Here is a 26,453-nt window from a genome sequence, read left to right as displayed (position 1 = left end):
AAATATATGTAATTATATGTCTCGAATTCATGTCTTTTGTCAGGTGTTTTCTGCCAATCATAACAGTGAGACTCCAGTTCATCAAACATTTACAGCACCTATCAATGCCAAGTATGTTAGACTACTACCTGTATCTTGGAATGGTGCTATTGCTCTGAGATGGCAGCTGTTTGGATGTACAGGTATGTTTCACCAAACAACTTTTCTGAAACAGAATACCAGTTCTATGAAGTTATATGTTAAATCAAGGATTTGTATAGTTAGAGTATACAAATCATTGGTTAAATCAACTGTACTGTTTTGTAATTGTTTTCTCAAGTGTTTTTTTATCTTGCCTTCCATGAAAATCATGAAAAGGGAGACATATACAAAGACAGCATCAACAATTCTTATCTTAAGTTTGTTTGATAGAAACTATTTGTAATTAGATCAATGGTATTTGATACAAAGTTTCATTACTATCAGTAACAATCACTCAGACGACTGTTTAGAGTCATTGTCCACTAGGACATGGTCCAGTGATTTTGAATTTATTAGCAATTTTCAAAAGTTAAGTTAGATTGATAGGAACTTCTTACAATAGACAACCATATTTTCTATAATTAAGTTACATTACTTTCTTAAGATCTCAGCTTCAGACGATTTTCAGACCCTTTCACTAGATCATAGTCCAGTGACTCAATCATTAAGCAATCTTCAGCTGTCCATCTTTTTCTGCATTTATGCTGACAGTCAGGACATGTTTAATCTATACGTCGTTCGGTCACGCGTTGTCTTATTTCTGAGATTCAAATACGCCGATTAGTTATACTATAATGAGTTACAGATCAAATTTATGTTTAGTTTCGCTCCACTAATTTTTGCTGAAATTATGGGCTTAAAGTTTGGACTTTGATAAATTGTTGAAAATCACAGTTATACAGACTTTTTTCTAAACTCTTTCAGATATTGGGCTGATTTTTGCATATGAGTTAACCAAGATGAGTTACAGATCAAATTTAAGTTTTGTTCCACACAGCTAATTTTTGCCGAAATTAAGGGCTATGGACTTTGATAAATTGTTAAAAATCACAGTTAAACAGACTTTTTTCTAAATGCTTTTAGATATTGGGCTCATTTTTGGTATGTGAGTTACTCATGATGAGTTGAAGATCAAGTTTAGGTTTTGTTCTGCTCGGCTAAATTTTGCCAAAGTTAAGGGTTTACAACTTTGAAAATAACAGTTTATTCACATACAGACTTTTTTTCTATTCGCCTCCACATTTTGAGCTGATTTATGATATGTCCACATGTATTATTGAAATTGCAGATTTCTGAACATTTTGAGACGGGGCCATTTGTGTCGCTTTGACAAATCTAGTTTAAAATATTTTTATATGACCACGAAGATATTTGGTTTTCAGACAATTACTTTACTTTAAGTAAATAGAAATCTATGAAATTTAAACACAAAGTATATAACGTAAGGGTACCCAAATTGCACCGAGTACCCAAATTGCACCTATTCAGAAAAAATAGCAACGGAAATCTTACAAGATTTTCTAGAGACTAAACAATTTGTATTTTTATGATTAGATACTATGCACGTCTTTCAACATACAACATATTTAGATATACACAAAAACGTTCAAAGTAATTATATACAGATGGCTGTTTACTGAAAAAGAAAAATGTACGAAAACATCACCATGCGACGTCATCAAAACGTCATCTTTTTAAAATTAGCAAATACAATATATTATAAGTATCCATTTCGTAAAATATAAAGAGTGAGCATGGACTAATATCCAATTGTTCAAAATATTTGAAGAAATTAGACAGAAGCTCGGTTATTAGACTTTTGAGGATGTGAATTTAAGCATGGATGCAATTTGGGTACTCCACATTACAGATATATGGATATGAGGGAGGTTGATTCAAACCCATTTCTTTATGACTCAACATGGATTAAAAATCAAACTGGTGTACCTATACAATAAAGAAGGATAGGGCTACAAAATAAACACAGTATGGAGATTTTTTTCTTGATCATAAAAATACGTAGGTGAAAAAAACTGTCAAAATAGGTGCAATTTGGGTACCGTCACGTTAACTGCATAGGAAAGGTTGAAATCGATTTTTTTTATTAGTGCCAACAGTTTAGGAATTAGGGGCCAAAAAGGGGTTGAAATAAGCTAGTTTCCAGACACTTTGGAATGGTGTATGGATCTCTCTCGAATTATACCACAAGTTTCCATACCACAAAAGGATGGTTAGGATTGGCTTTGGGGGTTATGACTCAAACCGATTAGGAATACGGGGGTGTCCTGGTAAATGGACAATGTTTGAATTACCTCCCCTTACACTGCTTTTAAATTATTAGGGCCCCGCCTTTAGGCGGGTCGCCCTATAGTGATCAGTCTGTCCGTCCGTTCGTCCGTCTGTCCGTCCGTAACATTTTCGTGTCCGCTCCATATCTAGAGAACCATTATGATTTCATACTTTATACTCTACATGTATATTAACCAACACCAGAGGGTGTGTCATGATGTATGTACAACTTCCTAGGTCAAAGGTCAAGGTCAAAAACTTTGGTTTCAGTTGACAACCCTGTGTTCTTTGGTGAAGATCGTGTCCGCTCCATATCTAGATAACCGTTATGATTGTATACTTAATACTTAACATGATTATTGACCAACATCAGACGGTGTGTCATGATGTATGTACAACTTCCTAGGTCAAAGGTCATGGTCAAAAACTTTGGTTTTAGTTGACAACCCCGTGTCCTGTGGTGAAGATCGTGTCCGATCCATATCTAGATAACCGTTAAGATTTCAAATATTATACTTGACATCAATTTTAACCAACACCAGAGGGTTTGTCATGATGAATGTACCACTTCCTAGGTCAAAGGTCTGTCTGTCTGTTGGTCTGTCCATCGCTAACAAATTTGATCCACACTATATTTTGAGAGAACAGCTGTTATTATTTCATACTTTATACCTGACAAACATTTTCAACTAAACATATATATTAACCAAACCAGAGAATGTGTCATAATGTATGCATCCTAGGTCAAAGGTCAGTCCGTCGGTCTGTCCATCCGTTCGTTGTTCTTAACAAATTGTGTTCGCTCTACCTCTCGAGAAACGTTAATATTTCATACTTTATAGTTGGTGGGTCATAATATATTGAAAGCATAATTCTAAAAATATGTGACAAATATCAATTGGGCAGCACCTTTAAACATATTGTTCAAACATCAATCCATATATCCAGAAGTCACCTTAAAGTAGTCAACAATGAGTTCACATTATACAGTCATATCACTAATATACTATGAAAGTAAGTTGAGAATATTTATCAGTCCATACAACTTATTTACCCCACGTTATTGACAGCGGGGCCCACAGAGATGGCTCCCATCTCAATGATATCATGTTACTTTTATTTAAATACTGATTAATGTATATAAATTTTAGCCATGATTATGTATGTCTAAAAGATTATGATCATATCTTGAAGAAGATTTTTTTTGGGGTTGACGAAAAGGGAGGGGGCAATTTTGTTCCTCAAAATTTCAGAAATTCAATAGAAAATTTCGGTATATTTTTTTTTTAAATTGCCCCCCAAAAAAGGGGGAGGTCAATTTGCAACAGCATAGTGTACAGTTATTCTGTGTCAGAAACCTAGTATGTGTCAAATAATTAATTACAATCCAAATAAAGACCTGTATTGAGTGTGAATAGTGTGCCCCAACTGTTCAGGGTAAATTGGCTAAATATTTAAAATGTTCTTCAAGATCAGGAACAAATCTGGATGGATTTATTAAGAAAAAGTATATTTTAATACCTGTATTTTTCAATGGCATGATGCAAATGTGGAAAATATATGTTTAACAAAAAATTAGAAAAACGTTTGTTTTCTTTATACAGGTGCTCCTCCTGTGACACCTACTCTGACAGGAACATCTTTAAACCCCAACACAGGAAAGACTGGAGTTCCAACCCTAGCACCAACAGGTGATATTGGCTTGAATCCAACACCATCACCATCGAGCATTACTGGTTTAAACCCAACTCCATCACCATCAGGCAATACTGGTTTAAAACCCACTCCATCACCAACAGGTGATTCTGGCTTGAATCCAACTCCCTCACCATCAGGCAATACTGGTTTGAACCCAACACTATCACCATCAGGCAACACTGGGTTGTACCCAACTCCATCACCATCAGGCAACACTGGGTTGTACCCAACTCCATCACCAACAGGTGATTCTGGCTTGAATCCGACTCCATCACCATCAGGCAATACTGGATTGAACCCAACTCCCTCACCATCAGGCAATACTGGATTGAACCCAACGCCATCACCATCAGGCATTACTGGTTTGAACCCAACTCCATCACCATCAGGCAATACAGGATTGTACCCAACTCCATCACCAACTGGTGATTCTGGCTTGAATCCGACGCCATCACCATCAGGCAATACTGGATTGAACCCTACTCCCTCACCATCAGGCAATACTGGATTGAACCCAACTCCATCACCATCAGGCAATACTGGATTGAACCCAACTCCATCACCATCAGGCAATACTGGATTTAACCCAACTCCCTCACCATCAGGCAATACTGGATTGAACCCAACGCCATCACCATCAGGCATTACTGGTTTAAACCCAACTCCATCACCATCAGGCAATACTGGGTTGTACCCAACTCCATCACCAACAGGTGATTCTGGCTTGAATCCGACGCCATCACCATCAGGCAATACTGGATTAAACCCAACTCCATCACCATCAGGCAATACTGGATTGAACCCAACTCCCTCACCATCAGGCAATACTGGATTAAACCCAACTCCATCACCATCAGGCAATACTGGATTGAACCCAACTCCCTCACCATCAGGCAATACTGGTTTAAACCCAACTCCATCACCATCAGGCAACACTGGATTGAACCCAACTCCATCACCAACAGGCAACACTGGATTGAACCCAACTCCATCACCAACAGGCAACACTGGATTGAACCCAACTCCAGCACCATCAGGCAATACTGGATTGAACCCAACTCCCTCACCATCAGGCAATACGCTTTTAAACCCAACTCCATCACCATCAATGTGTAATGGAGGATGGTCTAATTGGATTAATAAAGATACTCCAGACACTGGTGATGGTGACCATGAAGCTATGACAGCTGCAGAGAAGTTAAAGTTTTGTCCAGGTGGAGAAGTCATTGAGGCTGAATGTGCAACCAAAGATGGCATGCCTTATGATGGTACTGGTGAGATTGCTTCATGCTATCCTGACACTGGATTCACATGTAACACCATGGATAATTTTGATGCACCATGTATGGATTACAAGATAAGATACATGTGCAAGTGTGCTGGTGAGTGGAATGATAATAATTAGTTAATTTGTGCATATTGTCATTGATAAGTATAAATTAAATGATTTCTTTGACAAATTAATGATAGTGATCTGTTTATTTGTTAGCTTATTACCGTATAGCGGGTTATTTTCGCGGGTGTAAAATTTCGCGATTTTCATTGAATAAGGTATACGAAAAATTTTGGCGGTTATTATTTTGGCGGATTCAACATTTTTAACATTACCTTTGCATGTACACTTTTAAATTGGCGGAATTTATTTTGGCGATTTTGTTCTATCCGCGAAAATAAGCGAAAATTTACACCCCGCGAAAATAACCCGCTATACGGTATTTGTTTTTTTTTAAAGATTTCTACAACTATTGTTCTCAAGTGCATTAATCTTAATTTGAATTTTGGCTAGAAAAATAAACAAAAATAGATTGTGTTCAACTAATTAGAATTAGTTTAAATTATGGAAATGGTGGTCAACTAATTAAAATTAGTTCAAATTCAAATTCTTTATTAACTTTGAGCCTTATGGCTCATCAGTGTGATCAAATACATGGACAGAGTATACATATGCCATATTACAAACATTATTAACAATATGCATTATTAATTTCATCAATACAAAATATCTTTTATTATCATAAACTGTTTCTTAATTTAAAAGAAAAATATGTATATACTTTCCTAAGGTACAAAGCTGTTTTGTGTTTTCATCAGACGATAATTCTATTAACTTAACAGTTGATGGCCTAGACCAGTAATATTTTTTAGGTTACTCCTTTGTTACTTTACATGTATTACTACAAATGGATAAAGTAGTATTGATTATGCTATATAGTCAGTAAAAGTCTTCTGTTCTTTATTTTTCTGCGCATGAAATTGGTTACCTGTCTGATCATTCACAGATTAAACTACTTCATAAATGTGAATTGAGAAAGAATGTTTCATCAAAAATCTATTTTTACAAATTGGCAATATACTGTAAATAACAGATGGACAAATGAGTCTAGAGTTGAAATTAGAGTTGAAATTATAAATGCTCTCTATGTTGAAACTGTTATGAATGATATTATTATTTTGATACCAAATCATTTTCAGAGGACCAAAATGGAATTAATTTGACCACAAAAGAGCTTAACTCAGTTTTTCTTAAGATAGGAGTCAAATTATGTCAAGTTGTAAGAAAAAGAAAAACTGAAACAAAACTGGTTAGACAAAAGTGGTCCAAAATATCAATATTTGAATAAGAAAAAAATCTTTAAATTTTATTTGTTGCAAGATAAGGAATAGTGAATTTTAACAAAAATATTTCTTTTAGTTAAAATCATTTAGAAAAGCAGTTAAACCAAAAAAAAAAGGCTTATAAGAAATCAATTTATGGGTAAACTCTCAGACTCTTTATTTAATAATCCCTCTGAATTTTGAAATTCCAATTCCAAGGTCAATTAACAGAAGGAAGGAGGAGGGAAAAATGAAGTAAAACAGTGATTTCAGATTAGAAAAGATTGTAAAGCATGGTAAAAAAAAAAGATTTCAAACAAAAACATCCTAACATTGAAAACATCATAACTATTAATCCAGAAACAGACAAACCAACAACTAGTGATGAAATAAAAGGGGCTCTCAAAAAGCTAAAAACGTTCAAATCAAGTGGTTCTGATGGCATATAATTAATGAAATATTAAAGAATAGCAGTAATTCTAACATGACGTCCTTCTTCAAACGCTTTGAGTACACACCTGTGGTAAAATATTAATATATTGGTTGGGCTGTTCCGATTGTACTCCCACGTCATATTATTGTTTATGAATTAAGTACACGACGTCATAGAATAATGACGTAATAATTTAAGTATTTTACGGGAAAACAAACGCTTCTGATTCCGAGAATCATCACAACAAGGAAACGTAAACAAACGATGCTAAAATGTGGTATAAGCCCTTTTTTATATACATAGAAGATATATAGGTAAATTATCATTAAAATTCATCCAAATTTATCTAAATATGTTATTGTAAATAGTTTGAGCATGTGAATAATTCTGTTCCTCTGTTCTTTACCGCCAATCTTTTTAAAAGTGCGTTAATTCATGGGAACGGCAAATATTTGCCTCCACCTAGAGCGCTTCGATCCAAAAGAATTGCCGTGTTTGTCTTATTAGAATCGAAATAATTCATGGGGGCTTGAATATATCTAGATTTTACCACGGGTTGTCCCTTTATGCCGATATTTTACCCCTCGCTATCGCTCAGGGTAAAATATTTGTCATAAAGGGCCAACCCGTGGTAAAATCACGATATATTTAAGCCCCCATGAATTATTTCTTAATCTTACAATAACTGCATTAACTTAACTCTTTAATTCATTTAAAAAAATGGTTATTATCCAGAGCAGTGGAACAAATCATTTTAAATCTTATAACATAAGTCTGAAAATAGACTTATCGACCCCTCAAATTACAGGGTGTTTCATTAATAAATTGTACAGCAAAGATTTTCAGTGCCATCTTAAACAACAGGTTATACTTGTTGATGAGAAAAAAAAACGATAACAAAGACAAAAACTATGGTTATCCAACAACACACTAATATATAGTTCCCCCTTTTATAAAACGTAAACATAATACAGAATGTAATTGAATATAATTTTTGCTTATTAAAGTGTAATGGTAACCTCAAACATAGTCTCAAAGAGCTGTCAAAAAAAGTCAGGAAAGTATTATTTTCCATAAGAGCAAAGACAGCCTCTGGGCTCTTTACCTATTTCAGTGTCAAAAAATCTCTTTGATTAATTGGTCAAACCCATTTTGACTTACAAGTCTGAAATATCTTTTGTTACAGAAACAAGAGACAAGACAATTTGTCAACTGATTCTTTTTTCCACTTCCTGATGCAATATATCTAATAGCATTATCAGCTTGATTTTTTATTAATGAACTTGTTTCTAATTTCACCTATCAATTTACTTCTGTTGTTGTTAGATTTGCCAACTAAGAGTCATGGAAATGATGGCCATAAGTCTACGGTTTCACCAAGTCCAGATGTTCATCTATCTCCCACGCCATCGCCAAATGGACTGAATCAAGGTACACCAACACCATCACCAACTGGTGACAGTGTTCATTCTCCAACACCTAAACCAAGTGTTTGTATCACTAGATGGTCATCCTGGCTCAACCGTGACAAGCCAGATACTAATAATGGAGATTATGAAAAAATGACCTCTGCAGAATTAAAGAAATTCTGTCCTGGTGGAACCATCAAGCAGGTGGAATGTCAGACATCCACTGGAATACCATTCCACAGTACAGGTGCTATCCAGTCCTGTACAAAGGAGCAAGGAATGATTTGTAATAATGCAGATAACTTCCCAGTTGGTTGTGAAGACTACCAAATCAGATATTTCTGCATGTGTAGTGGTGAGTGTTCATTTGATTAATGTTAGAACCAGACTTATTTACAGATAAAAACTAATCGTGTATTGTTTATAATCAGTCAGATAGATATATTTTTGAATTTAACATTTTCAATCACTTAGAATACTTTTTATCATAGGTAGGTAGATTTCAAATATACAAGTCATAAATGTATGCATTGGTTTGGGTTTTTGCTTGCAGTTATTTTGGAGAAAGAATAAATGGAATAAGTTATGAAGTGAGATTGTAAAAGATAAAGTTAAAATTTTCTGCTTTAGCTTTGCATTCCTTAAAATATTGAGGGTGAAACATGTAGCTAAATGTCATGAATATAAAAATAAAGAGATGTAGTATGATTGAAAAATGAGACAAGTATCCACCATCTCAAATGAAACGGATGTAAGCAGATATAGGCAACAATACAGCCAACCAATACCATACGGTGCATTGGGCTTTAAAAGGCCCTGAAATGAATAAATATGCAACAATTCATTTTAGAAAACTAACAGCCTAATTTTTTAAACAATTTACGAAAAAAACAAGTATGACAGAGATAAACCAACAACAACCACTGAACTACATGTTGTAAATGTAAACTTACCATTTGATAATTGTTAACCTTTGCTCTTTGACTAGATGGTATACAATGAAGGTAAGGATAAAATTGAGAATGGAAATGGGGAATGTGTCAAGGCGACAAGGATGTCTGCTTTTCTGTCCATTTTTCATTTTGTCGACTTTTCAGCTCACCTTACCAAAAAGGCCAAGTGAGCTTGTCTCATCACTACCCGTACATCATTCATCATCATTAACTATTACAAAACTCTTCTTCTCTGAAACTACTGTGCCAAATTTGACCAAACTTGTCCACAATCTTTATTGGGGTATCTAGTTTTATAAATGTGTTCAACCACCCTGACTACAAACCAACATGGCTGCATTAGCAGCAATAGAACATAAGGGTAAAATCCATTTTGAGGCTGATATCTCTGATACTAAAGCATTTAGAGTAAATCTGACTTAGCAAAAATGTCCATTGAGTTGAGATCTATGTCCTGAAATATTAAGACAAATCAAACAACCTGTTGTTGGATTGATGCCCCTGAATTAGTAATTTCAAGGAAATTTTTCAGTTTTTATACAACCACAAACCATTTTTTTGGGTTCATATAATGCTATGATGGTGTCACCATCTGTGTCGAGGTCGTTGTCGGAAGACACATTTGGTTTCCGTATAATAACTTTGGTTTAATTGAAAATATCTCTATGAAATTTTACAAGAAGGTTCAATACATGTATTACAAAAAGAAAGTTGGGATTGATTTTTGGTGAGTTTTGGAATTAGGAGTACAAAAACAAGTATGTTGTAGTTTCTTGACAATAACTTGTGTGTAAGTGTATGGATCTCTCTGAAATTGTACCACAAGGTTCCATATCACAAAGGGAAGGCTGGGATTGAGTTATGTGGTAATTGCCCCAAACATGCAGGAATTAGGGCCAAAAAAGGGGCCAAAAATAAGCAATGTTCTAGTTTCCAGACAAAAACTTGTGTTAAAGTATATGGATCTCTTTAAAATTGTGCAATAAGTTTCCATACTTCAAAGGGAAGACTGAAATTTAGTTTAGGCGTAAAAACGCCTGGGGTGGATGGGTGGTGGTGGTCATATTAAGGTTTATGTACCCTTCTGGAGCCATTTGTGTACGAATTTTTCAAACATTAATTGTATCAAAACTACAGATATAATGAATAATAGAGACAGACCATTTTGAACATATACTAGGGGGAAACTTGATGCAAAGCATTATTAGTTACTGTTGCATTGCATTTAATAGAAAAAGATAACTTTGTGGCAAATAAATCAAGATTTTTATAGAAAATCCACAGCCTTTAATACAGAGATTTTTCTTATAAAATTTGAAACATAGATTACTCACTTACATTTCTATGATGTGCTAGTGTTAATTGTTTGCAAAAAGTTCTAAACAACCTGTAAATTCCAAAATACCTCGTGCTGAGTCACTGAAGTCGAGCGCACCCTAAAAGGTGTACTTGATTTGGTCCATATCTCTATGTGTTCTAACCAATAACTACATTAATAAACTTGTTATAAGGAAATCAATGCTAGCACTGCATGCAATAATCCTATATTTATCGGACATCAAATTGCCAAATATGATAGAACGAGAATAAAGGCTGTGGATTTTCTATAAAATTTCCATATGTTTAGCATTGAAGCAACACAAGGGTACATAATCCTTAAGGGGGTTCGTTCTAATTTCTTCAAACAAAAATTGAAAATTTTCGAAAAGAAATCTTCAATTGCACAATATTGCGCAATAAATTTTTAAGATCTTTGATCACATTTATTTTGTGTCAGAAACCTATATTATTTAAAAAAATTGATCACATTCCAAAGTCAGATAGTATAAAAATTGTATATTGTGTCAAAATTTGCTGTTCAGGGTTTGACCTTTGGGTCGTTATAATCAGGCTGTGCTCAGCTAAGCATTTTATTGGTTATTATCTTGACTATCATTATAAATAAACAATCATTTTCAGCAAAGTAAGATCTACAAATAAGGTAACTGACAAAAATTGTCAATTGACCATGTAAGCAGTTATTGCCCTATTAAGTAGATTTTTCATAAAATTTGGGTTTTTATTTCAAAAATCTTCTCCTCTGAAACTACTTAGACAAAACTATAAATAGAGATAGACTATCAAAGTTGTCTTTGCCATATAGTTTTACCCTTGTCCTTCATTACGTCATTCCGTTATTTCGTTTAGACACATCTAGTTTTGATAGAGATAAACTGTAAACAGCAATAATGTTCAGCAAAATAAGTCAAATTAGTCAACATGACTAAAATTAGCAATTTTTTTTATTTTTTTGGAAAACATTTTTCAAAATCTTTTGCGTTTAATTTTAGCTTCAAAATTATTATTAGGGTTTTCAATACTATTTTAATATTATGATTTTGACCTTGTGTAACATAATTTCCAAAACCACAGCACACAGGTGAGCAACACAGGCGCTAATTTTAACAGGAGTATAGCAATTATGGATAATTTGTATCACTTTACATGTTTAAATGTAGATAGAAATAAGAAGATGTGGTATGAGTGCCAATGAAACAACACTCCAACTAAGTCACAATATGTAACAAATCAACTATTACAGGACAAAATAGGTTCTATAACACGGAGCCTTGCCTAATACCAAACAGTAGCTTATAAAGGACCCCAACAATGACTAGTGTAAAACCATTTAAACAGGAAAATCACAGGTCTAACCTATATAAATAACAAGAAAACAGAAACACTTATCAACAACATAAACAAAAGACAACTACTGAACAACAGGCTCCTGACATATGACAAGTGCATACAAATGCATGAATAATAATTAATTGATTAACCGGTACTAGACAAACTGAAGAAATTTTGGAATGTGATTTCTAATTCATTGTGTAGTTTACAATCAAATTGATACATCAGACATCTGATTTGAATTCATAATCAAAGATGCATATTACCTCAAGGACAGTTTGTGGTCGTTCTTGAAAATCTGTCCTGCTTGACCAGAGAATATGTCCTGCTTGAACTTTTGACGTCATACAACAATTATCTCCCATTGTGGCGTCAGATGTATTCTATTATGATGTCAAAATTTTACCCGAACTTTGTAATGTCCAGTAGTGGCAGACAAATAGTGATAAGATGTATTGGAATTGTTACAAATGACAATTGATGATATTTTTTTTTAAATTAGTCATTCTTCAATGAAATGAACATCCGCTTCATATCTTGACTTACATCTAGAAATTGACAATCAGGGTCGGTTGAAAACAAAACTTAACGACAAAAGAGATGATTTAGGTTTCCAATTGTGAACTCTCCATTTCTAAGTAGCAACATCCCAGCAGCACCTGCATACGGTGTATATATCTCCCAATTGATACGATATTCCCGTGCTTGCATTTCCTATCATGATTGTCTTGATAGAGGGTTACTGCTCACAAGGAAGCTATTAAACCCAGAGTTCCAAATGGTGAAGTTGAAATCATCCCTTCGTAAATTTTACGGACGCCATCACGAGTTGGTTGACCGTTATGGAATAACCGTTTCACAAATGATATCGGATATGTTCCTTACGTGGTAACTACAATCCCCTTCCCTTTCATGAATGTGACCTACCGAATTAGACTATTTACCGTATTTGTAATCACATAAGCAACACGACGGGTGCCACATGTGGAGCAGGATCTGCTTACCCTTCCGGAGCACTTGAGATCGCCCCTAGTTTTTGGTGGGCTTCGTGTTGTTTATTCTTGAGTTTTCTATGTTGTGTCATGTGTACTATTGTTTTTCTGTTTGTCTTTTTCATTTTTAGCCATGGCGTTGTCAGTTTGTTTTAGATTTATGAGTTTGACTGTCCCTTTGGTATCGTTTGTCCCTCTTTTATAATCAATATATCAGTCTGTTCACCATTCCTTGAATGGAAATGGAGGAATGAAATAATTTTGATCACGCCATGCCATAGAGGAAGGGTTTTGTCATGGTGAATGTTCCTCCATTATTAAATTTTCCTCTAGATGATATTTGGGGCGGACTTTGACATGACATGTCATTCACTGCAGGAACTTTTTCAATACATTTATTTAGAATTTAATGATACTCAGAATTGCTATTGAATACTTGTTTTGATTTTTGCTCCAAATATCTTATTGCATGTAAATCCCAATAAAAATCTATCAATAAAATTGAGAATGAAAATGGGGAATGTATCAAAGAGACAACAACCCGACCATAGAAAAAACAACAGCAGAAGGTCACCAACAGGTCTTCAATGTAACGAGAAATTCCCGCACATGAAGGCGTCCTTCAGCTGGCCCCTAAACAAATATATACTAGTTCAGTGATAATGAACGCCATACTAATTTCCAAATTGTACACAAGAAACTAAAATTAAAATAATACAAGACTAACAAAGACCAGAGGCTCCTGACTTGGGACAGGCGCAAAAATGCAGCGGGGTTGAACATGTTTATGAGATCTCAACCCTCCTCCTAAACCTTTAGCCAATGTAAAAAAGTAAACGCATAACAATACGTACATTTAAAATACAATTCAAGAGAAGTCCGAGTCTGATGTCAGAAGATGCAACCAAAGAAAATAAACAAAATGACAATTATACATAAATAACAACAGACTACTAGCAGTTAACTAACATGCCAGCTCCAGACTTCAATTAAAAAGATTGAAAGATTATGATTTCATCATATGAATATCAGGCACAAACCTTCCCTTTAGGGTTTAGTATCACTAGAAAACACCCGCAAAATCGCGGGCATATATACAGCTTGTGAAGTGTTGTAGGATGATTTTTTGTAAAAGATATTATGTATTGAGAATTACATAAAAGGTATTTTCCTTTTTCCATATATTTTTCAGATATTTTTTTCTTTTCTGTTAAATTCAATTATATTCGTGTTTCTGGTTTACGACCACAATTATTCTTTTTCTTTGCTACAATGCTTCTTTTGATAAAGTCAAATCAAATAAAAATTTGCACCTTTTCAAACAAGAAATAAATGTAACTGCTTATATATAGACTATTATTAGTCTAAAAATATGCTTCTATGACAATCCATCAGTTATTGTTTTAGAGCCTTATTAATATGCCAATGGTAGGATTTGAATCATGTATACATGACTAATACCAACTAAGGCTAATTTGAGGGGTTGTCGATCGGAGGGGTCCTGATCCCGAAATCCCTGGCTTAAAACCATGAAATCCCGAGATACAGAATTTGAAGAAATTCATATCCCGAAATCGAAAAAGATATTCCCGGATCCCGAAAGGATCAATCCGCTAATCCTGAGCTTTAAAACACCCGACGACGCCCCGAAAAAAGGTACTGCCTCCCTCTAATCTCTACCTTACTTTAATTTTTGCTATCATACCATCATAACATATATGAGAAGAACTTAACCCGTGTCATGCCAACAACTGGTTTTTGAATAAATGTGTTTAGTTCCGATGCAAAGACCCTATAAGTGAATCAATATTAACGCCAAAATATGCAATCTTTAATGACCTGACAATAAACTATTATGTAACAATGACAGTATTTAAATATACGTTTGACTTTATTGCAGAAAATCCAACACCATCGCCTACAGCTCCTGGACAAGGAACACCAATGCTTACGCCAACTGTTGTTGTGGTTACATCACCAAACAAAATACCAGGTTTGTACTTTACAACAATTGTAGTTAAGTTTACTTCACCAAACAAAATATCAAGGGTGTACCTTACACCAACTGTAGTTAAGGTTACTTCACCAAACAAAATATCAAGTGTGTAATTATACACCAACTGTAGTTAAGGTTACTTCACCAAACAAAATATCAAGTGTGTACCTTACAACAACTGTAGTAAAGTTTACTTCACCAAACAAAATATCAAGTGTGTACCTTACACCAACTGTAGTTAAGGTTACTTTACCAAACAAAATATCAAGTGTGTACCTTACGCCAACTGTAGTTAAGGTTACTGCATCAAACAAAATACCAAGTGAGTACCTTACACCAACTGTGGTTAAGGTTACTTCTCCAAACAAAATACCAAGTGTGTAATTATACACCAATTGCAGGTAAGGTTACTTCACCAAACAAAATACCAAGTGTGTAATTATACACCAATTATAGTTTTATTAAGGTTACTTCACCAAACAAAATACCAAGTGTGTAATTATACACCAATTGCAGTTAAGGTTACTTCACCAAACAAAACACAGTGTGTACCTGACAATACCAAATGTTTACCTGACATCAACAGTAGTGAGGGTTACCCCAAACAAAATACCAAATGTGTTACTAATACCAACTGTTGTTTGTTGGTTGGAGTTCGTCATCCTTGTCTATATCATGACAGCCCATTTTTATGTTGAAGAAAAGCCAGTGTACGTATGGAAAACTACTGATATTTTGCAGAAAAATGGCTATCATTGTCAATTAAGATTGGAGTAGAATACACATCACCATGAGTTCAAACTCACAGGTTTGCTCAATTAATTTTCTAAAAAATCTTAAAATAGCTTTTGGTATAGACTTAACTATATTTCATCAAATTTGAGATATTGGGCATGTTTGTTTGCATGACTTTGTTTATTAATAGTTAAATGTGCGTTCAGTTAAGTCATATATTATATATTTTCTTCTTGTAGAACCTTGTAAAGTACCAATGGGTATGCAGAATGAAGCAATTAGAAGAGAGATGATAACAGCTTCGTCACAAAGAAGTTCAAGCTCCAGTCCTGAACATGCTCGTCTCAACGGTCCTACTTCCTGGATTGCTGGTTTAGATAACAAAAACCAGTACATACAAGTAGACTTCTTACAACCATCCTTTGTAACAGGTGTAACTACACAGGGACGACCTTTAGTTCCATCATATGTGTCATCTTACTTTGTCCTCTTCTCAAATGATGGAGTCAACTGGAACACATACATGGAATATGGCCAGAAGAAGGTAAAGATTTAACCTGAGAACAGACATTGATTATACAACTTGGGGTCATGTGTTTCAAAATTATATATTGCTGACTCTTGATATCATTTGCTGTTTTAATGCAGATTTTCTGCAACAACAAAAATAAACCTTGAATTCCTCATTGCAATTTAATTTAAATGATTTACATATGAGCAGGTGATAAACCATTGAACGTCATACAAACAGAAACATGCAAAGGAAATGGTCTTTGATTCTAAGAAAAAATTCTAAGAAAGAAAAATATTTTTAGTTGTTGCCCCTTACCTTCAACCTTGGACAGAAATAACATGTGCAACTTGGTGACTATTGGGATTCTGGTGTTTTTTTTTTATTTGATCCTGTTTGGGGTTCCTAATTTGCAAATATCATTTTCATGCAGGAAAATCTGGTAAGCTGTCTATCTGACAGACTCTTTAAATATTGTATTGAATATTCAGTTTGTAAAGAAAAAGAGTTTTATTTGCAGCAATTTAGTGGAAACTTTGACTCAGTGACACCAGTAACCCACTTTTTCACAGCACCAATTAAAGCTCGCTTTATTAGAATCAATCCACAAACTTTCTATGGAAAGATTGCCATGAGGTTTGAACTCCATGGATGTTTCACTCCATATCCAAGTAAGTAGAGCAATATTTATTAATCATGAAATATTTTTTTATGATCTAACCGACTCAGTTTCAAAACCACTGCTGTATTATTTACATATAAAATATATGTTTGATGTGGAAAAGGTGTTCAAGGATAAGAAGTAAATATTAAAGTCTTTTTATACGACCGCAAATTTTGAAAAAATTTTCGTCGTATATTGCTATCACGTTGGCGTCGTCGTCGTCGTCGTCGTCGTCGTCGTCGTCGTCCGAATACTTTTAGTTTTCGCACTCTAACTTTAGTAAAAGTGAATAGAAATCTATTAAATTTTAACACAAGGTTTATGACCATAAAAGGAAGGCTGGTTTTGATTTTGGGAGTTTTGGTCCTAACATTTTAGGAATTAGGGGCCAAAAAGGGCCCAAATAAGCATTTTCTTGGTTTTCGCACTATAACTTTAGTTTAAGTTAATAGAAATCTATGAAATTTTGACACAAGGTTTATGACCACAAAAGAAAGGTTGGGATTGATTTTGGGAGTTTTGGTTTCAACAGTTTAGGAATTAGGGGCCAAAAAAGGGCCCAAATAAGCATTATTCTTGGTTTTTGAACAATAACTTTAGTTAAAGTTAATAGAAATCAATGAAATTTAAACACAATGTTTATGACCACAAAAGGAAGGTTTGTATTGATTTTGGGAGTTTCAGTCCCAACAGTTTAGGAATTAGGGGCCAAAAAGGGACCCAAATAAGCATTTTTCTTGGTTTTTGCACCATAGCGTTAGTATAAGTAAATAGAAATCTATGAAATTTAAACACAAGGTTTATGACTATAAAAGGAAGGTTGGTATTGATTTTGGGAGTTTTGGTCCCAACAGTTAAGGAAAAAGGGGCCCAAAGGGTCCAAAATTAAACTTTGTTTGATTTCATCAAAATTGAATAATTGGGGTTCTTTAATATGCCGAATCTAACTGTGTATGTAGATTCTTAATTTTTGGTCCCGTTTTCAAATTGGTCTACATTAAGGTCCAAAGGGTCCAAAATTAAACTTAGTTTCATTTTAACAAAAATTGAAACCTTGGGGTTCTTTGATATGCTGAATCTAAAAATGTACTTAGATTTTTTATTATTGGCCCAGTTTTCAAGTTGGCCCAAATCGAGGTCCAAAATTAAACATTGTTTGATTTCATCAAAAATTGAATAATTGGGGTTCTTTGATATGCCAAATCTAACTGTGTATGTAGATTCTTAATTTTTGGTCCAGTTTTAAAATTGGTCTAAATTAAAGTGCAAAGGGTCCAAAATTAAACTAAGTTTGATTTTATCAAAAATTAAATTCTTGGGCCTCTTTGATATGCTGAATCTTAACGTGTACTTAGATTTTTGATTATGAGCCCAGTTTTCAAGTTGGTCCAAATCAGGATCTAAAATTATTATATTAAGTATTGTGCAATAGCAAGTCTTTTCAATTGCACAGTATTGTGCAATGGCAAGAAATATCTAATTTCACAATATTGTGAAATAGCAAAATTTTTTTTAATTAAGAGTTATCTTTCTTTGTCCAGTATAGTAAGCAAGAAATATCTGCAAGAATTTTTTTTAATTGGAGTTATCTTTCTTTGTCCAGAATCAACTTAAATCTTTGTTATATACAATATACAATGTATATTCACTTTTTACTACCAACTGATACATTTAAATAATCTTTACCATCCAGTGATAACAAGCAGTTTTTTTACATCTTAATATTTTATGATGTATTTTAATGAGTAGTAATTGTTGCAAACTCCATTAGAATATTTTAATTGAAATTAGTTTTGGAATAAGGGAAAGGGGGATGTGATTAAAAAATTGGGTTCAATTTTTCTCATTTGAAATTTCATAAATAAAAAGAAAATTTCTTCAAACATTTTTTTGAGAGGATTAATATTCAACAGCATAGTGAATTGCTCTAAGAGAAAACAAAAATTTTAAGTTCATTTGAATACATTCATTCTGTGTCAGAAACCTATGCTGTGTCAACTATTTAATCACAATCCAAATTTAGAGCGGAATTCAGCTTGAATGTTGTGTCCATACTTGCCCCAACCGTTCAGGGTTCAACCTCTGCGGTCGTATAAAGCTACGCCCTGCGGAGCATCTGGTTATGTATTGGTACTGGTACTGGTACGTTAGAAAGTGTATTGAAGATCAAAGAGTCTGAACTTTGTTAGCTGGTAATAAAACACAAGTTGAGTAAAATGTCATTTATTCAGAAATTAATTTACAATGCAACTTACATCTTAACAATTATAATAGTACTGCATACATGACGACTTAAATAAGAAAATGTGGGTTTGTAAAAGTGCCACATCGTAACAATATAAACATCATAAAAATGACCCCAAAAAAATGAGTTGAAAAATTCACCCACTATGTATTTACAAATTATATAAACACTACATGAATATTGTTATTAATTCATGTTTAAAGAAAAATAAATGTCCTATAGGATAACACTTAAAGGGGAGGGAAACGGGAGGGTTCTCAGATAGAATTCAAAAACGATGTTTTCTCCCTCCCAAAACAAATGCTATTGACCGCATGTCCAAGCACATGTAGAAATTTGATATCAATAACCGATCTCAAGAACTGACCAATCAGATAATGTAATTAGATGAGAATGCATTGAACATACTGCAGTCCTTGACCTTATGTTGAAATACTTAAACAAAGAAATGCCTTCTTACACACAGTCATGCCATTAATAAAATCAATATTATCGGAAATTCCTTCCAAAAAGTCTTTTATTTACAATAAATGTTATGGTACTCTAGTACTGGTACATTGTAAAGTGTATTGGTATTGGTACTGGTTCTTTAGAGAGAGTATAGGTACTTGTTCTTCAGTAACTTTTGTTTACAGTATATAGTCTGGAAACAGATTTACAAAGTATTGCTTAACACCAAAGCAAGAAATTTTCAATTGAATATAAATTCAAATCATATAACCAATTTCAAGTTTTTTTTACTACAATGTATATTTATTCTGTGTCAGAAAACTATAATGTGTCAAATATTTAATTACAATAAAAATTCAGACCTGTATCAAGCTTAAATATTTTGTTCAATTTTTGCCAGAAATGTTCAGGGATGGACCTCTGTGGTCGTATCCAATTGTGCTCAGCTAGGCAGTTAATTTTACTCCAAAAGGTGATAAATTTGCAAGAACTTGTTGTAAGAGGTAGCTAGCAGCAGATTTTGTTTGTATTGACCATATGATTTTCTGGCATGCTTATTTTGTTTTTGATAAATACATTTACATGATCATGTGTTAATTCTTTATAATCAGTTTTAAATTGGTTTTTCGAATATTTTGTTTTAACATTTTAGCAACAATTCCTCCAACAACACCACCAACCCCTGTACCAACCACAACAATGAAGATACCATCCAAACCACCAACAACCATTGACGGTCAGTATTAAATTTTATATCTAAATGAAGATGCTTTGATAAAAGATCTTTGTCTTAAATTTTCACTTGACAAAAAAAGGTCAAAGGTGTCTTAAGATTTCTTCTGACTGTCTGTCTGTCCATCCATCAGTCTGGCTAATCGGTATTCCACACATTTTTTTTTTCTTTATGCTTGAAGATTTTGATTGGATATTTGGTGTATTTTCATACGCCTGTCAAAATTTTGACGGGACGTATTACTTACTTTACTTACTTTAATTAGGCCCTTGGCTCCTCCGGGGAGCATAGGCCATTGACGAACTCCCTCCATCTAACTCGATTTTGGGACGTATTATGGTATAAAAATGTCCGTCTGTCTGTCCTGTGTAAACATGTTGCACCATAAATTTAGAACGACTTTTCCAAATTTCATGAAACTGAACATAGTTGTTTCTAAAAATCTTATGATGTTCAAACAATCTGTATACTTTTTGGTGAAAATAAGATTAAAACATTTTGAGTTATGGAAGCCTGTAACTAAAACAGGGGATTGGGTTTTTTTTCACACTTTTTGATGATGATTCTTTGATTTTTATACGCCCGTCAAAATTTTGACGGGACGTATTATGGTATACAAATGTCCGGTGTCCGTCCGTCTGTCCGTCTGTCCGGCGTAAACATGTCGCACCGTAACTTGAGAACGACTTATCCAAATTTCATGAAACTAAATATAGTTGTTTCTCGTGATGATCAAATGATCTGTATACTTCTTGGTGAAAATAAGATTTAAACTTTTTGAGTTACGGCACTTTGTAACAAAAACAGGGGTGGGTTTTTTTTCACATGTCGCACCGTATCTCAAAAACGTTTCTTGATTATTGCTTTAAACTTTACACACTTTTTAGTTATATTAATCTTAATATCTGTATACTTTTTGGTGATGATTCAAAATTTCATTTTTGAGTTTTTGAGTATTTTGTAAAAAAGGGGGAGGTTTTTTTTACATGTCGCGCCATATCTCATAAACGATTTATGATTATTGCTTAAAACTTTACACACTTCTTTGTTATATTAATCTAAAGATCTGTATACTTTTTGGTGATGATTCAAAGTTTCATTTTTGAGTTATTGAGTTTTTTGTAAAAAAGGGGGAGGGTTTTTTTACATGTCGTGCCGTATCTCAAAAACGATTTATGATTATTGCTTAAAACTTTAAACACTTCTTTGTTATATTAATCTCAAGATCTGTATACTTTTTGGTGATAACTCAAAATTTTATTTTTGAGTTATTGAGTATTTTGTAAAAAAGGGGAGGGTTTTTTTTTTACATGTCGCGCCGTATCTCAAAAACAATTTATGATTATTGCTTGAAACTGTACACACTTCTTTGTTATACTAATTTAAAGATCTGTATACTTTTTGGTTTGATTCAAAATTTTATTTTAGTGATATTTGTAAAAAAAAAACAGGGTGGTGGGGGGGGGGGGGGGGGGGGGTTCACATGTCCCGCCGTGTCTCAAAAACAATAAATGGTTATTGCTTAAAACTTCCTCAGAAGCTATTTATGATTATTGCATAAAACTTCCACACAAGACGTCGGGCGTATCATGCGCTCATGGCGCAGCTGTTTATTTGAGTTGTAGAACCTTTTGTAAAAAAAAAAGGGGGGAGGGGAACAATGTATGATTATTGCTTTGAACTTTACAAATTTTTTAGTTATATTAAAATGATTTATTTTAATTGAGTTTATTTGTTGAAAAAAAAGGGGGGGGGGGGTTGTCGGAAACTATTTATGATTATTGCATAAAAATTCACACACAAGCCAACAGGCGTAGCATGCCCTCATGGTGCAGCTGTTTATTATTTAATCGTGACAAGTTGCAGGTTAATTTCGTCACGGTCTGATGATTTATGTGAATTTATCCTTAGACCTAAAAAAATAACTAAAATAATCAGTTTTATGCACTTTTTTTTATGCCCAACCAACGATAGTAGAGGGGCATTATGTTTTCTGATCTGTACGTCCTTTCGTCCGTACGTCCGTCTGTCTTTCATCCGTACGTCTGTTCGTCCCGCGTCAGGTTAAAGTTTTTTATCAAGGTAGTTTTTAATGAAGTGGAAGTCCAATCAACTTGAAACTTAGTACACATGTTTCTTATGATATGATCTTTCTAATTTTAATGCAAAATAAGAGTTTTTGACCTCAATTTCACGGTCCACTGTACATAGAAAATGATAGTGCGAGTAGGGCATCCGTGTACTGGGGACACATTCTTGTTTTCGCCATGCTTGAAGATCTTGATTTAAATATTGGTATATAGTTTTATAATGACAAGAATTTTGTACTGGTTTGATTATTTTATGCAGAGTAATGGTCTTAAAAAATTGTCTTCTTGACTTTATATATTTGTTATATAGTTTACACGATGAAGTTATAAAGACCAAATAGAATTTTTTATATTAAATTTAGTTATTATTCTGCAACCAAGGCATGGAATATTTTACCACTCTTAATAAAAAAAAATGTTGTAATGTGGATTTATTCAAGAAAAATTGTTGTAATCATTTTCTTAGCTGTCAATTTATTTTTAGAAGTTACTATTAAATGCTGATGAAGTTATATTAATTTCAAACATGATTATGTATGTCATTTTCTATTTTAATACTTTGATGATCATTTATCCCAGATGCTTAGTAAGACCAAACAACAAATTGGCAGTATTTGGCCACAGCCTTTAATATTATTATTCTTATAATTTATACATGTTGTATATAACTGAAAAATGAGGTTACCCGCATATTGCTGATTATGACAACCGTACTGTCATATATATATATATATATATATATACAACTCGTCTAAACATCAACCCAACAATGTTAGATCTGTAAATTTTGCTTGCGAAAGCAAATTTACAGATCTAACATTGTTGGGTTGATGTTTAGACGAGTTGTATATACATTACTTACACAGCCATGTATCACCATCATTGATGGCGATCCGATGGATACATCTGTTGTAGGGTTGTCACTGACTCAGACGTACTTATATATATATATATATATATATATATATAAATTACTACCACAGATAATGGTAACTGAAGATAGGATTAAAACAATTTGGAAATCACCGTTTGAACACAGGTGATGGATCGAAACCCTTACATTGTTCATCTAGATCTGCAGTAAATGATCCTATTCATAAAACAAAATATTTTTTGATGCAGCGAATTATGCCAGATTGACAGTGAAACAGAATAATGATTCATTGTCAACCGCCATATAATGGAGGTTCGCTGCCAAGCTGTGAGCCAAATACATCCACAAAAAAATCAAAGAAAACCTTCAAGTTACATGTAACTACTAGTAAAGTTGCTCAATAAATCGTAAAAAACTGTATATATCTACAGTAAAAATTTACACACAAGATCAATTATACAAAGTTTGTCTTAGGTAACAATATTGTATTTATATCACTGAGACAAAAACACAAAACAAAACAACATATTTCATACTTATATATCAGTAGAGGGGAAAACATGACTATTGGTTTTATGCATGAAAAACTAAAGACCACCTTGAAATAAATTGTTATTTCCTATGACAGACAAATGCACCCCATCAGATGTATACATGTTTCAGTCCTAGAAATGTCTGGATAGCATATTAAACAATAACCACCCGATTCCAATATATAGTTAGCTACTGTCGTATTAACCCGGCAATAGGCTGTATCTACACTTTAGAATATCTCCGTTTAAACGAGGCAACATTTGGGACCACACAATTTTAGTGTCAGGCAAGTCCTTTGAAATAAAGGTCATAGCTTGTATCAACTTTTCTTTTAAGTCTTCAGTTTTAATATTCCCTAAATCATTAGCACCTACATGTACGACTAGAAATTTAGGATTGGAGGATCTTAAAACAACCTTTAAACAACTTAAATGCATAACTGGAGGAACAAATAAACAATAGAATTTTAACTATTAATAGAAGTAATTCTTTGGTAATAGGCAATCTTGAATCCCTAATTTTGGCCTTGACCGGTTAACTCCCTCCATCCTTTTTTTTATAATAAATTTGAGTAAAATCGCCCAAGACATTCAATCTACTGAAAAAACTTATCCCTGCTAAAAACACTTAATAGAGGAATGCGAGTAACGCTTGAAACAAATATGCTATAAAATTGAATAATTCATACAAAGGTATTGGCCATACATGTTATAAACCAAACAATTTTCTGAACTCATTAAAGGCCAATACACCTCTTTGATATGTTGTTTAGGTACTTTGGGCAATTGAACTATCTATAAGGGACCCAATTTATGTTTAAATCTTCTGGTATCCCTGCTGGGGTCGTTCAGGCTGTTGATTTGGTCTTATTTGCGAAGGCAAATTATTTTGCATGAATTGACAGTTTATAACTGAGTGAACACCATGACATTGTATACATGCATGACTATATTGACAAAATGAATTGAAACATTTGCCGTTATAATTAAAGACATAGCACTTGGACGTTTTATTCACATTTCTTTTAGCAGAAAATGTATTGTAACCAGAAGAAACTACTTCCAAATTTTGTGTGCCAATGCTATCAGCCATATATAATAACCAAAGCTCTGGATCTACTATAGCCCATGAACTTGCCGGATCCAGTGTTTTGCGCAACCTAAATTGCTCATCATATAACTTCGAACCTAAATTATTAGGATTTCTTTTTGCACCCAAACGTACAACTGACATGTATTTAAGTAAATCTTGTAATCTACCTGAATGAACAGTACAATATACACTAACAAAAATGACAATGCTGATGTCCATTGGTCAATAGACTCAATTTTGTTTTGCATATTTTCTGTTTGCACAATAAATTCACCCCCTCTAAAAACAAGCTTTTGTGTAGCCTGCTGAGTATTGTTAATCAACAAAATGCCTAAATCAATAAATTCACTTTTCTGAATTTTTTCTCTTATACTTTGAGAAACATTAAAAGCAATATTAGCATGCATGCTGGGTATCTGAATAGGGTGATCAAAAGTACTAAATGGCATTGTAAAACTTGAGGTACCATTAGTATTACCTAAGGAATGTTCTGGAGGATCTTGACTGGTTACAGTGTTGCACACTCTTTGGTCTGGTAGTGGTACTCTTGAGTATAAAAGGGTATTAGCTGTGCTCGTCAAATCGACTGGCCCTGCACTTGCACTGGTATATATGCCTGCCCCTGTCTGTGAAAACAACATTGGGTATGTACCAGTAGAACTAGTAACGGGTATGAATGGTGTACCAGTATCAACTGTAGGCAACTGTGGTGCAGTTACTGACATAGTGTCAGGTACTCTCTGGTTAGCCTTTTTCCTTGCTGATGCAGCAGCCACTATTGGCAAATTTTTCCTTTTCCTGGCTGACCGCCTGAGCTGTGCTGACATGACTCCTAAAAGAATAACTAGAATTTAAAAACAAAAAACACTGTCTGATATTCGGTATATCCCGATTGCTTAATGCTTGATTAAATGTCCAGTAGAAAATATCACACATGTGTAATTAATATATATATATACGAAGCAAAATACTGATGTACATGTATCACAAAATAGCTAAATTAAATTAAATAGGCTGTGACCGGTTTATTATTTAAAAGAAGACAGTACTATTAATAAGGTTGTGTGAATTTCATGTAACTCTGTACTCCATTATCCATCAGGAACACCAATATTCGATAATTATTTGACTTGATGTTATTGTTTACATTTTAAAAGTACCAATTGACCTCTTGTACACCGGTGAAACCCGTTCATAGAAGGCGAAACAACGGAGCATGGAGACTTGTGTCTTTATTATTAAGTGGATTCTTGTTCCTCGAACAGAAGTTTTGCAAATAATATGCATACATGTAATGCACACGTTCCCACATCTGACACCATGTATAAAGTTGGCTTCAGCTTTTAAGTGATAGAACTCAGTACGAACTACATATATAATAACAATACAAAGCATTCCATTTAAGTGTGTAAATAAACATAATAACTAAATTAAGTATGCGGACCAGGACGCGTCTTATAAATTCAAGT

The 26,453-nt window shown here is 33.8% G+C and overlaps 2 protein-coding genes across 3 annotated transcripts in view; one reads left to right on the top strand and one right to left on the bottom strand.

The window, feature by feature from the left end:
- The window catches only part of LOC134708034 (mucin-5AC-like), a 221,759-nt gene that overhangs the window by 134,044 nt on the left and 61,262 nt on the right, over window positions 1–26,453 (top strand). For both annotated transcript variants that reach the window (XM_063568282.1, XM_063568281.1), the window contains 7 exons: window positions 44–182; window positions 3,915–5,390; window positions 8,363–8,800; window positions 14,961–15,053; window positions 16,031–16,335; window positions 16,823–16,973; window positions 20,314–20,397. In XM_063568282.1, coding sequence (XP_063424352.1) covers window positions 44–182; window positions 3,915–5,390; window positions 8,363–8,800; window positions 14,961–15,053; window positions 16,031–16,335; window positions 16,823–16,973; window positions 20,314–20,397 — 2,686 coding nt within the window. The remainder of the gene's footprint in view (window positions 1–43; window positions 183–3,914; window positions 5,391–8,362; window positions 8,801–14,960; window positions 15,054–16,030; window positions 16,336–16,822; window positions 16,974–20,313; window positions 20,398–26,453) is intronic.
- On the bottom strand, window positions 71–26,152 carry LOC134708035 (uncharacterized). The gene is made up of 3 exons (XM_063568283.1): window positions 26,034–26,152; window positions 25,463–25,816; window positions 71–205 (listed from the first exon to the last, which is right to left on the bottom strand). The coding sequence occupies exons 2-3, from the start codon at window positions 25,809–25,811 to the stop codon at window positions 147–149; spliced, it is 408 nt and encodes a 135-aa protein (XP_063424353.1). The 5' UTR covers window positions 25,812–25,816; window positions 26,034–26,152; the 3' UTR covers window positions 71–146.

Source organism: Mytilus trossulus, chromosome 2, assembly GCF_036588685.1.
Source record: "Mytilus trossulus isolate FHL-02 chromosome 2, PNRI_Mtr1.1.1.hap1, whole genome shotgun sequence".
NCBI lineage: Eukaryota > Metazoa > Mollusca > Bivalvia > Mytilida > Mytilidae > Mytilus > Mytilus trossulus.
Note: the sequence above shows the minus strand (reverse complement) of the source record. Positions and strands in the feature narration are given on the sequence as shown.